The sequence below is a fragment of the Trichosurus vulpecula genome, chromosome 1, assembly GCF_011100635.1.
Source record: "Trichosurus vulpecula isolate mTriVul1 chromosome 1, mTriVul1.pri, whole genome shotgun sequence".
In the NCBI taxonomy this organism is placed as follows: Eukaryota; Metazoa; Chordata; class Mammalia; order Diprotodontia; family Phalangeridae; genus Trichosurus; species Trichosurus vulpecula.
Genome location: NC_050573.1, coordinates 148,897,196 through 148,915,433, shown reverse-complemented (window position 1 = coordinate 148,915,433; position 18,238 = coordinate 148,897,196). Strand labels below are relative to the sequence as shown.

At 40.6% G+C, this 18,238-nt stretch overlaps 1 protein-coding gene across 1 annotated transcript in view; it reads right to left on the bottom strand.

Moving 5' to 3' along the window:
- The window catches only part of NIPAL2 (NIPA like domain containing 2), a 142,191-nt gene that overhangs the window by 28,506 nt on the left and 95,447 nt on the right, over window positions 1-18,238 (bottom strand). The window contains exon 5 of the mRNA XM_036735605.1: window positions 10,122-10,243. Coding sequence (XP_036591500.1) covers window positions 10,122-10,243 — 122 coding nt within the window. The remainder of the gene's footprint in view (window positions 1-10,121; window positions 10,244-18,238) is intronic.

The following is an 18,238-nucleotide window of genomic DNA, read 5'->3' as shown; positions in this document are numbered from 1 at the left end:
CTCTTCATTTTACATTTGGGGTAACTGAGTCCCAGAGAGCTTAAGTGACTTTTCCACTGTCACAGAAGTAGGGAATACCTGAGCCTCCCAGGTCCTCTGCCTCAAAAACCAGCACTGTATGCATTGTATCAGTTATCAAGTCCAATAAATTCTACCTTTGTGATGTCTCATTTTTCCCTTCCTTTTTATTTTTGAGGCCCTCACTATAAATGGCTAGAACAATTGAAATAGCCTCCTAAGTTATTTTTTTCTCCTTCCTCATTGACCAGTTTCACTTCCTTAGGTATAGACCTATTCTCTGCTCAAGAATCTTCAATGGCTCCATATTACTTAGACCAGGGATGGGGAACCTGTGGCCTCAAGGCTACATGTGGCCCTCTAGGTCCTCAAGTGCAGCCCTTTTGACCGTCAAAGGACTACACTTGAGGACCTAGAGGGTCACATGTGACCTCGAGGTTGCAGGTTCCTCACCCCTGACTTAGATATTGAATGGAGTTTAAAGTCCTTAGCCTAGAAGTCAAGCATATTCACAATCTGTCACCACCCTACCTTCCTAGTTTTGTCAAAATACTACTCTATGCCAAGGCTAAAATGAGACTATTGCCATTGCCTATACAAATATGATACTTTCCTTTCCTTATTTCTGCTCTGATGATTCCTTGAATAACTTCCTTTCCCACTTTTGTCGGTTGACATCCTACCTATCCTTTAAAGCCTGGCTGAAAAGCCTTTTCTAAAATGAATAGCATCACTAATGGCCTTTGCCTACTCAGGTTTCACACTCACCAACTTAATTGTTTGCACTCACCAATTTAATTTTTTATTATACTTATCTGTGTATATATCAGATCCTTTACTCAACTGTAAGCTCCTTGAGGTCAGGGCCCACATGTGGTGGGAGATAATCAGGGAAAGTCCTAATTTGCTGGCCTGGCACCTCCCATAGAACTGGACATACACTCTGCTCCCTTTCAACAAATCAGGGATTCCCTTAATTACCCTCCATTCTACCGCTCACACATAAGATAAACCTCTTTATCTCTACTAGCACCTAGGACTGATGCTATATGTACATTAATAAATGTTTAATTTGTTAAATTGCTGTTTAGTCATTTCAGTTGTGTCTGACTCTTCTTGACCCCATTTGGGGTTCTCTTGGCAAAGATACTGGAGTGGTTTGCCATTTCCTTTTCCAGCTCATTTTACAGATGAGGAAACTGAGGCAAACAGGGTTAAGTGACTTGTCCAGAGTCACACAGCTAGTAAGTGTCTGAGGCTGGAATTGAACTCAGGTTTTTGTGACTTCAGCCCAGGTGCTCTATCCACTGTGCCACCTACCTACCCCAGTTTATTAAATGGTCCTTAATAAATGTTTCATGAATGAATGAAGTTCTTTGCCACCTTGCTTCTATTTGCAACATTCCATTCCTTCTCCACCCCCCTTTTCCCCTCCCCCTCCCCAAATAAGCAGAATTATAGGTGTCTAGGTGTTGCAGAGGTATGGCATCTGGATTTAGAGTCAGGAAGTATTCAAATTCTGCCTCAGATGCTCACTAGCTGTGTGACCCTGAGAAAATAACTTAACCTCTCTGTGCTAAAACTGAAATTTCTCTCAGCTGTAAACTGAGAGAGGTTGTGCTTGATGGTCTCTGAGGCCCCTTCCAGCTCTAAAACTATGATCCTATGAGATACTGAGGGGTGCCCAGGTAGCCTAAACTACTCGAGAGAGAAGCATTCCCTCTCTTGTCTTTAAAATGTCCAGAGATGTTCCTAAATCATTTCTTGTTAAAGCATTTCAGTATTTTACAACTTAATAAATGGAGCTCATTTCAGGGCCCAGCTCCAAGTTCTTCTCTGGGAATTTTACATGTCCTTAGCCCCTACCCATTATTTCTATATTGGATAGTAGGACTTTAATAGATCCTCTGAGAACAAAACACTTTTATAAGTAAGTTAGCACCACTGGAAAAAAAGGAAAAAAACTCTCACTTTTTCCCAATATGAGGAAGCCAGCTAGCACAGACAGGTAGAATAGTAGCAACAAAAATGATATTTAAAAGCCCTTTAAAGTTTACAAAGCACTTAAAAATATCATCTCGTTTTGAAAATGGCTCATCCCTCAGCTAACCAAGAGCTGGGCTTCTCCCACTTTGCTGGCTGGTCCCTAGAGGTAGTCAGTCACATGGTCTGTTTTGGGGCTGTGCTGGAAGCTTCTTCCAACAGAATTTGTACTTGTACTTCCATGAACCCAGGGTGTCTCTCTCTGTCACTAACTACAAGATGCTGGAGGTAGGTTTCTTTTGGGTTTGCTGACTGTACTGTAATAACAGAGATTTCACTTGAGTGGCTCTGAAGAGAGGAAGTGTGCCTACTGAACAGAAAGTGGGCCTTGGAGGTCCGTAGACCCGGGCTCATTACTTCTTACCCATACTAGCTGTGTGACTGTGGACACAATACTTCACCTGTCAGTAGAGCTGGTCCAGGATGGTTTCTACTGATTTTGAAAAATCTAAGGTAAATCTAGTCTAACTTTCAGCAGGCTTGTTATAGAACATGAAAGAAGCCTTGAGATTTCACTGAATAGAAGAGGATATTTTCTTTCTTCCATGCTAGCAGTAGCTATATTTCCAAGAGCCTTAAAAAGTTGGAGGAAAAACATGTTGAATCCCAATTACAAATGAACTTAAATCTTCGTGATGAAGAAATCAGATGTAATTACGAAATTGTTTTCTCATATATATATATATATATCAAATATATAGTATATTATATATAGTATGCTATGTAGTATATAGTATAGTAAAGCAATATAATATAGCATAAATAGATAGGCAGTAATTTAGTGTACCGGGCAGCTAGACGGTTCAGTGGATAGAGTGACAGCTCGGAGTCAGGAAGACCCGAGTTCAACTCAGGCTTTAGACACTTACTAGCTTGTGACCCTCACAAGTCGCTTAACCTTATTTGCCTCAGTTTCCTTATCTGTAAAATGAGCTAGAGAAGGAAATAGCAAACCACTCCAGTATCTTTGCCAAGAAAACTCCTAAAGGGACCCTGAGGAGTCAAACACGAATGGACACAACAAAAACAACAGTTTGGCATAGTAGCTATGGTGCTAGATCCAGTTGGTAGCAGGAAGACCTGGCTTCAAATTCTGTCTCTACTATTTAAAACTGTGTGACCACGGACAAATCACAACCTCTCCAAGCTATAGGCAATTCTCTAAGAACAAAAGATATAAATGGTGGTGGAGACTTCTTTGATGAAGGGAGTTGCCCTAATGACAAATGGCCCTTTGCATCCTGGTGTATGGTATGTAACTCCCGTGTTTAAATTCTCTGGGTTGCCTCTAAAAAAGGGTTCTTTACCAAGGATCCATGAACTTTTAAAAACATATTTTGATAAATGCATTTAAACATAATTAGTTTCCTTTACAATCTGGTTTATTTTAATAATAATAATAGCAAGCATTTGTATAACACTTTAAGGTTTTTCAAGCATTTTATATAAATTATCTCATATGATATTCACAACAGCCCTGAGAGGAAGGTGCTATATCTCTATTTTACAGACGAGGGAACTGAGGCTAAGAGATTTGCCCAGGGGTACACAACTAGTAATAACAATAATAACCAACATTTATATAGCACCTACTGTGTGCTGTGCATTGTACTAAGTACTTTACAATTATTGTCTCATTTGATTCTCACAATAACCCCGGGAAGTAGTGCTATTATACTCCCCATTTTACAGATGAGGGAACTGAGGTTAAGAGATTTGCCCAAGGGCACACAATTAGTAACAATAATAATAACCAACATTTATATAGCACCTACTGTGTGCTATGCACTGTACTAAGTACTTTACAATTATTTTCTCATTTGATTCTCACAATAACCCTGGGAAGTAGTGCTATTATACTCCCCATTTTACAGATGAGGGAACTGAGGCTAAGAGATTTGCTCAACTTCACATTGTGCTTTACAATTATTATCTCATTTGATCCTCACAGTAACCCTGGGAAGCAGGTGCTATTATTATTCCCATTTTACAGATGAGGAAACTGAGGCCAAGTGACTTTCCCAGAGTGTCAGAGGCTAAATTTGAACTCAGATCTTCCTGACTCCATGCCCAAGGCTCTACCCACTGTACTACACAGCTGCCTTTTATTTTTATTTATAGATTTAAAACCATTCGGAGAAGAGGTCCATAGGCTTCACCAGACAGCCGAGGGGGATACATGATATAGCAAAGGTTAAGAACCTCTTTCAGAAGATCTCCAAATGAGATCAGCCACACTAGAAGGCATATTTAAAATATCACTTTAAAATGTAAACTTAAAAGTAACCCCAGACTTCTAAGCCTTCTCTTCTACTTTATTGCTGGCAAAGACTCCAAAGGTAACAAAGAGGCTACACTGTATTTAACTCAGCACTCTCCATGCACCCGGTTCAAAGAACACGCATACTGCCTGCTCGCTTCAATGAACAATCTCAGTGACAGTAATTATGCTCTTTGCATTCAGATTGCATAGAAAAAAGGGAGACTTCTGCCATGACCAGGGATTAAATATTAATTATTCACATGGTTAATAGATTCATGTGAAGGCTGAATCTAAATTTCAGTCCAGGAGCTTAATCTATAATTTATACCTTCCGGAGTTAGGGATTTCATTCTAGAACAGGCGTTAAAGTACCAAATGAAGATCTCTGAGATAACTTTGTAGCCAATGTCAGAGAGTCTGTGAGGTGTAGTGGAGAGGGTGCTGGCTCTGAGAAGGAACCCTTGGGTTCAAATCCTGCTTTAGACACTACCTGGGTGATTCTGGGCAAGTTGCTTGTCTCTCAGGGCCTCTGTTTGTTATCTGTAAAGTGGGGATAAATATAGAACTGCCTTTACAGTGCTGTTGTGAAGATTAAATACAATTTAAAAACCTGTTGTAAACCATAAAGCGCTGTGGAAATGCCAGTTATTATAGTTGCTATCCATATCATGCTTTTCTAAGGTGATCAGTTATGTCTCAGCTCCAGTCCATTCCCTCTCATGTGTGTCTGAGATGTAATTACCTTTGATATTATGGCACATATGTCCTTCCATTCGATAGAGCCTTGTAGAATGGAATCAGATTCAATTCCATTTGCACTCTTTGTTTTCATAGGCACAGAGGAGCTTAAGGGCCCCTCACAGGCCTGCTGTGCCTTATTGGTAGAGATGCACCTCAGAACAGAATTGACTCTGAAAAATGGTCAAAGTACAGTTCTCTTCAGATGACAGACTTGGCAGGTAAAGCCCTTTCCAGTCTGGCTCCAATCTACCTTTCCAGGATTGCTGTGCTTTGATCTTCTTCCTATATTCTGCTTTTTAAAAGATAAACTGGCATATTCGCTATTCCCCAAGTTTGGCGTTCTGTTTTCTGCAAAGGTGCTCCCCACACCTGGAATGCCCTTTCTCCTCACTTCTGCCTTGGCTTAATTCAAAGCTCATCTCCTCATCTATTCTTTCACCTCCACCTCTTTGTTTCTCTGATTTACTTTAACCTCAAATCCTACCTTCCCTCTGAGATTTCTTTCCATTTATACTGTATTCATCTTCTATAGTTGTTGTTCAGTTGTTTTCAGCCATGGGTCATTTTGGGTTTTCTTGGCAAAGATGCTGGACTGGTTCACCATTTCCTTCTCTAGCTCATTTTACAGTTCAGGAAACTGAGGCAAACAGTGCTAAATGACTTGCCCAGGATTACACAGCTGGTTCATGTTTGAGGCTGGATTTGAACTCAGATCCACTTCACTCCAGGGCTGGCGCTCTATCCACTGTGCCACCTAGTTGCCCCTTCAGGATCCTTAGCAAAAGGCATTTATAAATGCTTATCATTGAATGAATAAATATCAGCATTTTTCTACTGAACCTGAGTAAGGCACTCTTTGCTTTTCAAACACACAAACTCAACTTCAACACACACACACACACACACACATACACACACTCAACCTCATGCTAGTAAAGTAGTAGGTGCAAGGGACACATGGCCCAGCATGATAGGAAATACAAAGTCTTATTTTGGGGTCCTAAGGTCCAGACCTATGATCTTTGTCTCTAACATAACATTGGAGACTTTTCTGGGGCAGTGCAAGGTTAAATGACTTGCTTATGATGACTTAACTAATAATGTTGTCAGAGGCAGAACTTAGGTCTCTCTGGCTCCAGCGTTGTTCCTGTACATACTCTGTACCACATTGCTTCTCAGAAGACTTTACAAGTTCATTAAACCAATAGAGCACTGGGATTAAATGCCTGTAAAAAGTGCCTATGAAGACAATGAGAGTAAGTGGAATTGAATTTGATTCCATTCTACAAGGCTTTATCGAATGGAAGGACATATGTGCCACAATATCAGAAATAACTACATCTCAGACACACGTGAGAGGGAATGGACTGGAGCTGAGACATGACAAATCACCTTTAGAGATACTAGTCTTAAATATTTGGGGCGGGGTGAGGAACAGGTTTCTTTTGTTGTTCTAATGCTCAAGTGTGTCATTTGAGTATGACACTCTTAAGGTGTCAAGGACTCATCTCCTGCTTACTCTTGGTTCTCAAAGTATGGCCTGGAGATCCCTGGACCCCCCTAAGACCCTTTCTGAGCGTTTGCTAGGTCAAGACTATTTTTTTTCTGTTTTTTTTGGAGGGGGGAAGGCAGGGCAATTGGGGTTAAGTGACTTGCCCAAGGTCACACAGGTAATAAGTGTGTCAAGTGTCTGAGGCCAGATTTGAACTCAGGTCCTCCTGACTCCAGGGCCGGTGCTCTACTCACTGTGCCACCTAGCTGCCCCAAAACTATTTTTATTAAAAAAAAACTAGGCTGTTTTTATTTTAACATGGTAAATATCACCAGCTATAACCCACATAAATTTCAAAAACTCAGTAATTTTTAAGATTGTAAAGCAGTCCTGACATTGAAGAGTTTGAGACCCACTGTTCTATAGGAAGGAGAAGTAAAGCCTCAGAGCAACCCTTCCCAAGCTGGGGCCAGAACTCATGACAGCCTATTATGTCTGCAATTATTGTCAACAGACAGACAATACGAAATAAATCTCCAACCAGGGGATATTCATTCTCTCAGGACACAGATAAGGAGGACTAATTCCTTGGGGACAGAAGAACATGGATGGAGTTAAAGTAGCCCACATGTAAGGATAAGCAGGAATTGAATCCTAAAATCCACTGTGAATAGGTGAGCTCTCTCTCTGGTTCTGTAATCCTGTCTGATGCCATGAAGGTCCTGTAGCACAGTGGGCTCTGAATTGGCAGGAGAAGGAGAGGGAATAAGCCTTTGTATGGCACCTACTATGTGCTGGCCACTGTGCTAAGTGCTTTGCAAATATTATCTTATTTGATCCTCACAACAACCTTGTGAGGTAAGTTCTGTTATTATACTCTTTTTACAGTTAAGGACACTGAGACAAACAGAGGTTAAGTGACTTGCTCACAGCTAGGAAGTGTCTGAGTATGTTTTTGAACTTAGGTCTTCCTGACTCTGGGTTCAGATCCTGTTTCTGGTGCTTACTAAAAGTGTGATCTTGGGCAAGGTACTTAATGACTCTGAGACTCAGTTTCTTTGTCTGTAAAGTGAAGAGGGTGGACCAGGTGACCTCTGAGGTCTCTTTCAGTTTTTAATCTTTCTCCATTTCTGGTTCTGTAACCTTATCTGGCTTTATGGAGAACTTGTGGTGTCATGGAAAGGTCTGGAATCAAAGGAGTTGTGTTCAAATCCTGCTGCTGATGCTTTGGCAAGGGAAATAACTTCCTGAAAAATGAGAGATTTGCACTGGGTGGCCTTTGAGGTCTCTCTCAGCTCTGGGATCTCAATGGTGTCATATGTTCTGGACTGTGGCACCACAGACAGAGTGTTGAATGTGGAATCAAATTTGGGTTCATATTCTGCCTCTGATACTAGTTGTGTGATCATGGAGCAAGTCACATAATTTCTCTCAGCCTCAATTTTCTCATCTATAAAATGGGGACAATGATGGCTGTAGTGCCTACCTAAGGAGGTTGCTGTGAGGATCCAATGAGATAATATATGTACCCTCCTCTTCTGCCTCTTCCTCCTCCTCATTCTTCACAGTCAACATGCCTGCTCTCAAGATCACAGTTATCAGATGGAACTGTGATGCTGTGAAGACCTGAGTTCCAGATACTTGTCAGGTGTGTGGTTCTGGATAAGTCACTTAACCTGTCTGTGCCTTAGTTTCCTCACCTATAAAATGGGGGGAATGAATTCATAGGCCTCTAAGTACCTGTTATCCTTACAGTCTTTTTTTCTTTTGTGTAACTTTTTTTTGAAGTTGCACAAAAGAAAAAAAGACCATAGGTATAAAATGTACTTAGAGGCAGTACTTGGAGGTATAAAAGGTACTTGGAGGGAGCTAGGTGGTGAGGTGGATAGAGTGCTGGGCCTGGAGTCAGGAAGATTCATCTTCCTGAGTTCAAATTTGGCCTGAAATGCTTACTAGCTTTGTGACCCTGGGCAAGTCACTTAACCCTGTTTGCCTTGGTTTCCTCATCTGCAAAATAAGTTGGAGGAGGAAATGACAAACCACTCTAGTATGTTTGCCAAGGAAACTCCAAACAGGGTTACTAAGTGTCAGATACAACTGACTTGACAACATTTTGGGGGGAGTTTTTGTTCAATTTAATTCAATAGCTATGTAGAAGTTACTGGGTTAGTTTTTGTTACTTTTAGATTTTAGATAATTGTTATTTTTCATTGTTTCAGTCATTATGCCTATGGTTCTGCTGATTTATTCATCCTATACAGCTTCACATTTCTTTGTATTCCTCATATTTGTAATTTCTTATGACACACTAATATTAAAATCATGTTCATTAATTACAATTTATTCAACTATCCCTCAATAGTTGGATACAAGGATTATTGGATTATTTCCACTTTTTATAGTGTAAATAAAGCTGCTATGAATATTTTTGTACAGATAAATCTTTCTCTGACAATAATATACCAAGGGCATGCTCCTAGGAGAGAAATCACTAGGTCAAAGGTTATGAACATTTTTATAGGTCTTCCTCTATTATTATGTCAGCTTCACTAACAATGTACACGTCCCTGTTTCTTCACAATCAACCAACCTGAAATTTTATCATTTTAACTATCTTTTCATATAGTCGCTAAACTGCCTCTTTGCTCTGTTCTACTGGACTCAGTTTGCTTGTTTTCCCTTGCATAGGATTCTCGCTGGTCTGCCTATTTGAGACCATCCATCCCAGCAGGTAACAGAAGTAAACAATGCCTAGGAGTCAAGACTCCTGCCCCTGCACATTGGGCTTTGTTCTGATTTGGCTTGGACCATATGATGTGGACTTAGGTGGACCTAAAGTTGGGGGAACTATCTCAATTCCAAGACATTCTTTCCTCCTTGGAGGACTGGAGTAGACCTACCAAGCTAAAAAGTGAGGATAGGTCTGGGGGTAGGGTGGGGATGGGGAAAAAATATTTGCTAAACACCTACTATGTGCCCCCTGGGCACTGTGCTGCTTTAGGAAGTAAACCTACTTTTGACATCAGTCAAATAAGTTCATCTACATTTTGACGAATGAATCAAAAAGCATTTATTAAGCATGAGCTATGCTCAAAATTGATAAATAGAAGTATATATAGAATATTTTTACATATATACATAGACATAATACACACATATATGTATACATATGTATATGTGTGTATATATACATATATACATATTTATGTCTAATGCTAACCAACTCTAGGATGGACAGGGGGGAAGGAAGAAAAAAAAGAAATTTCATGATTTTGTCATATATTTGAGAGGAATAGCAGATTGTGCATAGATTTGCAGTTTCATGTGTAATCACCTTTTTATTGTATTATGTTATGGAAATGCTTATTTTATTTTATAAATTAAAAATAAAATAATTTTAAAAAACCAACCACTGTGCTAAACACTGGGGCTAGAAACAGAAAGGCAAGCCTGATCAGAAATGAGTGACAATTGAGATGGACAGAACCACTAAGTTTTTAATGTTTATACACTGCAGAGGTTACTGTTATATCTAGTCTGAGAGAGGAAACATAGATCTCTTACCACATAGGCCAGGAACTGCCAGCCAACAAAGTAATACTGGACTTTTCTTGCTGTGATATCCTGAGTTATATTTGGAGCAAAAGCCACCAATAAATATGTTCCTGCAAATGCCAGTGTCACACCTTTATGTAAAAAGAACAAAAAAAGGGAAGATAAGTTTTAAAATAAAATAAAAAAGATGTGTACTTAGGTCCATTAATCAATACAACTGCCACTGCTCAATTAATTCTTCCAAATAGAACATCTGAATAATAATACTTTTCAAAGGTGACAAACAGAGCAGTATAAATGTAAAGAACACTGGAGGTTAGATCAAAAGAGCTGAGCTTGAGGTCTGGGCCACTGTTTACAAGCTGTGTGGTTGTAGGTAAGCCATTTATTCAGCATGTCTTGGCCTTTGCCCACTTTTATAAAATGGGGGATCAAAGATGCTAGGTGGAACAGTGGCTAAACCACTGGACTTGGAATCAGGAAGACCTGAGTCCAAATTCTGCCTCAGTGTGACTCTAGGCAAGTTGGTTAATATCTTTTTGACTCAGTTTCCTCATCTGTAAAATGGAGATAATGCCACCTACCTCACCAGGTTATTGTGAGGAATAAGCGAGATAACATATGTTATCTATATATATTAGCTCTTTTCAAACATTAAAGATGTATGTGTATGTGTATACATGTGTCATACATATATGCACATGTACATTATACATATATAGCTATTCTTATTAGCAATTAGAGGAGATCAGATATACTTTATAACTCCACAGTGTTATATAAATGTAAATTGTTATTATTTTCACTTTAGCAACAGGTCAGTAAGGGGAGGTGGAAAGAATACTGGGTTTGAAGTCAGAAGAACTGAATTCAAATTTTGGCTCTGCCACTTACCACCTGTGTGACCTTGGGCAAGTCACTCCATCTTTGTAGTCCTTGGTTTCCTTCTCTGTGAAATGGAGGGGTTAGACCAGATAACCTCTAAGGTCCCCTCCAGCTCTAAATCTATGACCCTATGTCCTTCACTAAAGGCCCAACTCCAATATCTCCCCATGACATGGAAGGATGCCAGGGTTCTCAAAAACTAGGCCTGGAAAGCAGAGGCTTAGGCAGGCTCTAACAAGCTAGAAAGGTGAGGATGCGCTGGGGTGGGAATGGAGAACAAGCATTTATTAAACACCTACTATGTGCCAGCTGGGCATTGTGCTAAGTGTTTTACAAATATTATCTTATTTGAGATAATATTATTCTAAATATAATCTAATCTGGCCTAAGGCTAGATCATCTGTCTATGGTCTAAGAACTAGTCTAGTTGAATTCAAAGAAGTTCACTACAACCTTGGCCACAGAGGGATGAATTTTTAGGCCTCAGAAACTTTCAAAGACCACTTTCTTCATGAAGCCTTTCCTAGTCCTTCTTATTTTAATATCTTTCCTCTGAGATTCCCCCAATTGATCCTGTATATATCTTGTTTGTATATAGGTGCCTGCCTGTTGGTTCCCTACCATTACATTACGAGCTTCTTGAAAGCAGATTAGTTTTTTGCCTTTTTTTGTATCCAAAGCACTTAGCACAGAGGTTGGTATATAGTAGGTGCGTAATAAATGCTAGTTGACTGACTGGACTAACTCATTGGTTTTATCTATGAATGACAATCTGCTTTGGTGGAGGGAGTTGTATTGGTAATTAAGGAGGGCTTTTAGCAGTTATTCAATAAAGTGCCCTTGAAGAGTTTGGCCTTTGTTTCCTTGATTAAATTAGGAGTCCTTGATGACCTCCTTGCCTCAAGGGAAAGCCCAGTTTACGTGGGTTTGAGTGACATGTTTGTGACATCAGAGGCTTTTAGACCACGTGGGTTTAACTTGCATTTTTGTGATGCTTTTAGGTCACGTGGGTGAGTTGCATGTGTGACTTACCTCTGACCCTGAACAAGATATATAAACCCAGAGGTTGGTGTTCTCCCTTGAGGCTCTCACTCCTGGAGGATTGTTGGCATGGGACTCTGGGCAGCTACTCTAAGAGCCTCCCAGCTTGTCATCCCAGATGTTGATAGTTTCTTGGTAACTATGAATTGTGTTCTGATCTGTTTATATTGTATATGTTCGTAACTTGTTTGCACTTGCTCTGAAATTCAGGTTGTTGGCTTTTCTTCCTGAACTGAGTTTATATGTACATGTTGGATTGAAGTAAGATTGTTAATCCCTTAACACTACTTTCCTTAGTAAAGCAGATCAAAAGAACCTGTGCTTGCAGCATTCTTGTTGTTGGGCTTGTGTTGGTTTTTCACCCCCACAATAGCTGCTAGCTGAATTGTTGCAACAGGAGTACTCACATTAATGTCAAATAATAACTGACCTGTATAGAGTGCTTTACATACATCATCTCACAGGGTCTGCACAACAACCCTGGGAGCTAAGAACTATCACTGTTACCATGCTCTTTTTTTCAGATAAGGATCCTGAGACCTTGGAGACACAGAGCGATTTTCCCAAGGTTATACAATTAGCAAGTGTTAAGAGGAGGAATTTGAAGCCAGCTCTCTGCTGACCGTTTCCAGTATTTTTCCATTACCAATCAATTAACAAGAATTTATGAAATACCTACTATGTGCCAGGTACTGTGGATAAAAAGGTAAAAATCAAGTAATTCCTGCCCTTAAACAGTTGCCATTCTATACTATATACCACACTACCTCTCAAAGAAATCATAGATCCTTTAAGTGGTGAAATGTAAAGTGTATGAATAGCAGCTGTGTAGGTTTCCCCAAACTACCCCTCCCACACTGGCCTAGCACCCTTTGATCTGCCTTTAAAGGGGGCAGAATTGGTTTTCCTTCATTATTCCAGATGAACTGCTCTCTGTCTCTCCCTCTGTCTTTCTCTGTGTCTCTCTTTCTCTCCATTTCTCCATCTCTCTCTCTCTCTCTCTCTCTCACTCCATCTCTCTCTCACTCTCTATAAGTGTATATATGTGTGTGTGTATTTGTTTTACACACACACACACGCACACACACATATATATATATACACACATACAAGTTTATACATAGTTTTGTGCCTGATGACTCCCCCCACCCCATGCCCATTAGACTTTGAGTTCCTTGAGAGGAAGGACTGCCTTTGTCTTTGTATTCCCCTAGCCCTTAGCACAGGGTGCAGCACCCAGTACAGCGTCCAATTGCCTGTCACATAGTATATACTTAGTAAATGTTTGTTGATTGTTTGATTGAGTGAATATCCTTGGGCTTTCTGGACTGGTTTCCACCTTTTCAAAAAGTGAAGACCGGACTGGACGACCTTCTAGTTTATAAATCCATGCTCTTGCTCATTCCTGCCTGCCTGATGCTCAGGCTCTGGTATGATATAGGGAGCTCTGAAATGAACTCAGTCTTCTAATTCGAACTCTTGGAGGAGCTCTAGAATCAGCTGAATTTCCCTAGGATCCTTAAGAGTATGGATGCTTTCAGGTCACTGATGACAATCCAAGCCCTTGAGGGAGGCCTAGGTTGGACAGTTTCAGGAGTGAAATGAGTCAGAGCCTTAGAAAGGTCTCATATTCTCTGGGCAGCTCCGGACTCAAACTGTCCCATCAATTCTCTCAACCAGGAATCATTTGCAGCTGGTCTCGATTTGCATCGCTGACATTTGGCCCCAAACCAAAATGGCCCCTGGGCACAGCCACAAAGGCAGAAGATGTTCTTCACCTCCCCATTTTCCTCTTGGCCTTCAAGCCAAAGTTAGCTCATGGTTCTCATCTAGCCAATTATTTATCAAGACCTCAGTATAATTATGTTACCAGCCCCTGGAAAGTGTCAACGAACTGACAGTAATTGTGATTCCCCTGATGGAAACATGTGGGCTTAAATCAAATAAGATCTCTGAGGATCTCACAACTAGTACTTTTGGTGAAATGGGGAGAAGGGAGAAAAAATGATGTGCTGGTGGCTGACATGAGAGAAGGGGGTGGGGAGCTCTGATATTTTAGGAATTGTTTTTAAAGAAAAAGAAATCATTTTAACCATCAATTCATTGAAAATCAAAGTAAGGCCTCCAAACTGCCACTGAGCTAATAACAGCTGGATATATTTTTTAGTCAACTTCTGTGGGGTCATTTTTGAGATCTGCAAGAAAAAGCTCAATAGCCACAAAGCAACACTGGGTCTATTAAGTGAATCCAGCTTGCTTCGACGAGGTAGAGAAACTTTCATTTCTTCACTGTGAAAAAGAAAAGAAACCTCTCTGCTTGCATGAGGAAGGAAAAAGCATACTATTCCCTTGGACATTTTGCCAGTTTAATTGTGCCTGTACCCACATGAATGAATATATTTTTTATGATGAACTATTTTTTCATTTCAGCTTCTGGGAAAAAGAGGTGCTTCAAGGAAGATAGAACTACATTTCCTCAAGGAAATAGGGCTGAGGGTGGAGAGGAAGGTCTCACATAGAAGGGGTTTAGCAAACATTTGTTGAATTTAGTTGACGTAAAATACTGCTGGTTAGAAGTAAGAAGGAAGAAAACAATCACTTAAGTGCCTACTATGTGCTGAGCACTGTGGTAAGAACTTTACAAATATCTCCTTTGATCTTTACAACAACTGTGAAAGATAGGTGCCATTATTATCTCCTTTCTTTTTCTCCCTGCCTTCCTTCCTTCCTTCCCTCCTCCTTTCCCTCCTTCCTTTACTTTCTTTCCTACCTCATTCAATACTTTCTTTTTTCTCTCCCTCTGTAATAGCAAGCACCCTAGCATACCTAGGATGGCCTGCTAGCACAGTTTCTTAAATCTGCTGTTCTCTTTCTTTTTTTCTGGAGGGAGGAAGGCAGGGCAATTGGAGTTAAGTGACGTGCCCAAGGTCACACAGCTAGTAAGTGTGTCAAGTGTCTGAGGCCAGATTTGAACTCAGGTCTTCCTGACTCCAGGGCTGGTGCTCTACTCACTGCACCACTTACCAGTCCCTAGATCTGCTTTTCTAGGAAAGACTTCTCAAAAAGGGGTTAACAATCCTATTTTTAATTACATTCATTAGTTCAGGGGAAGGGTCAGCACCCTGAATGTCAGAGAAAATACAAGCAGAGAAATAAACAAAAAGACCAACAGACAGGGCTCTTAACTGCCTGAAAAAAGCAATATTGCTATATATTTTACACACATGACTGGATCCAGAGAGCCCTTACATCTGAGCAGTTGGGGGTGGGGGGAGGGTCTGAACATGCGGCTACTGGGAGTCTTGACCAGGGAATCATAAAGTTCTTCTCATAAGTGAACCTCCAAAGCAAAATACCAACTCAGAGTGTATATACACTTCTCAAAGCCAGAGGGCATCACAACCCTGGTGACTCAGGGCCTAATCAACCTAGTACCAAAATGTGTGAAAGCCTTCCTACAAGTAAGCCTCCCCTAAGCAAGCTTCCCTTAATGGACTCCTAATGGGCAGGGAAGATCTTCATAGCCCATTAACATTACACTCTCCCTTGAGGACGGTGAGGTAAACAGAGGTCAAATGATTGCCGGGATCACACAGCTAGGAAGTACCAGAGTCCAAATTTGAACTCAAATCTTCCTGACCCGAGGCGCATTCGCTGTGCCATCTAAATGGAATACCTGATAAAGTCTATTCTTACAACTCTAGAGGCAGCATGATATAGTGGAGTGGGCACTGGGTCTCGACAGAGGCCCAGGATCAGAGTTCAAATCCTACCACGGTATGACCTTGGGCAAGACACTTACCTGGCCTATGAAAAAAAGGAAGGCACTGGACTAAATGACCTCTGAGGTCCCTTCCAATCCTAGATGTATGATCCTATGAATAAAGCCAGATATGTGGCTTTATATATAAATTTATATATAAATATGATTCATCTGCTGTTGATTCCTAAGGGGGTGGGGCAGCTAAGGGGGAAGGAAGAACAACTTTTACAAAGACCTGTAACTTAAAGTACAAAAAAAATCATCATTATTTAATATAATTTCACATTCACTTAGCACTTCAAGGTTTATAAAGTTCTTTTCACATAACAACCAGGTGAGGCAGGCAGGTCAAACAAGTTTTATTATTTCCATTTTACAAATGAGAAAGCTGAGACTCTAAGCCATGAAGTGACTTGCCCAGGGTCACAGAGCTAGTTAATGTCTAAGCCAGGATCTGAATCTAGGCCTCTCAACTCTAACACTTTCACAGATGGACAAGTTAAGAGTCTTGCCCAAGGTCATACATGCAAATGAGTATCAGTGGTAGGATTTGAATTCAGGTCCTCTGACTCTCTCCAGACCCAGAATGGGCCTGGAATCATGAAGATCTGAGTTTGAATATGGCCTCAGACACTTACTAGCTATGTGAACCTGGGCAAGTTCAATAACCTCTTTCTGCCTCAGTTTCCTTAAATGTAAAATGAGAATGATAGTAGCACCCATCTCACAGTCCTTTTTCCACTACAGCACCTTCTGCATGAAGCCCTTCTGGATCTCCCAGCCTTTAGTACCCACTTCCCCCATTGCCTTGCTTTCATTTGATATGTGTATTTCACATCTACTTCTGTATGTTCATCTTGTCTCCTCTGATAGAATACAATCTCCTTGAGCGCAGAGACTGTGTCACTTTTGTTTTTGTATCCTCAGCACCTTGGTCAGCGCCTGGCTGGTTGCTTGAGCAACTGATTATTGTGCTATGCCTCCCATAGTCACCAGACTATACAATACTGCCTCCCATAGTCACCGACACTAGGAGAAATCAGACGTTAATGGGAATGAGTTCTGCATAGGACAGAACATTGGTTGATAAAGTTAAAAAAAAAACTAAGAAAAATTTTCCTTTGGTCTATAGGAAAATAGATGGGGAGAAAATAGCCCAACAAATCACTAAGGGATGCAGTATGGTATAGAGTATAAAGAGTGGTGGAATTATAATTAGAATGTAGTTGTTGTTCAGTCATTTCAGACTCTTTGTGACCCCTTTCGGGATTTCTTGGCAGAGATACTGGAGTGGTTTGCCATTTCCTTCTCTAGCTCTTTTTAGAGATGAGGAAACTGAAGCAAATAGGGTTAAATGACTTGCCCAGGGTCATACAGGTAGTAAGTATCTAAGACCAGATTTGAACTCAGGAAGATGTGTTTTCTTGACTCCAGATCCAGTGCTCTATCCACTGCACCACCTATCTGCCCCACATAATCAGGAAGACCTAGGTTCAAATCTTGCCTAGCTATGGGTGAGCAATGTAAACTATTTGAGACTCAGTTTCCTCATATGTAAAATGGGTATGTTAATATCTGCAGTACCTACCTTACAGGTTGAGATGAAGCTCAAATGTATGTAAAGTATTTTACAAATTTTAAAGTGGAACATAAATGTTAGTGAGGAGATAGTATGATGATAGGGAGCTAGCCTCAAAGTCAGAAAGATCTGGATCCATCAGAGAAATTGAGGTTCAGATCCTTTCTCAAACCTCTTGGATGTAGGACCTTAGATAAATTCCTTAACCTCTCAGTGTCCTAAGATTGTAAGTTGCACAGGGGGTTCCAATAAACATTGGCAAAGGAAGACTCTCAATAGCAGTTCCCCACATTGATCCAGAAAAAACAGTTATTAATAAAAATTAATTTATAGCCATAGTGATCACTCTGGAGGTTGGAATATTGGGTCTCTGAAAGTTACCTTCTAGTTCTATTTGGTTTTATGAGGGAAAAGAAAAGGCTGTGCAAATCTCTTCTTGTGAAATCTCCAAGAACAGACTGGGGCAGCTATGTGGTGCAGTGGTTAAAGTACCAGACCTGGAGTCAGAAAGAGTTTAATTCAAATACTGCATCAGTTACTAACTGTGTGGCCCTGGATAAGTCACTTCATTGCTGTCTGCCTCAGTTTCCTCTACTGTAAAATGGAGATAACACCATTTACCTAACAGGGTTGCTATGAGGATCAAATGAGGTAGTAGGTGCTATCTAGATGTTTATTCCGCCCCCCCCCAACAAACCATCTTTTTTTCTTGTTCTCCTTGTGTATGATGGGGTTCCCTGATTTGCAAAGGGGAAGATTATAACACTTCCTCATTCCTACCCTGACTTTTGTACTATGGGGCCATCCTTTGGGAAGACCCATGGCAGCCATCTCTGAAGGCTCCTGGGATTCTTGGGC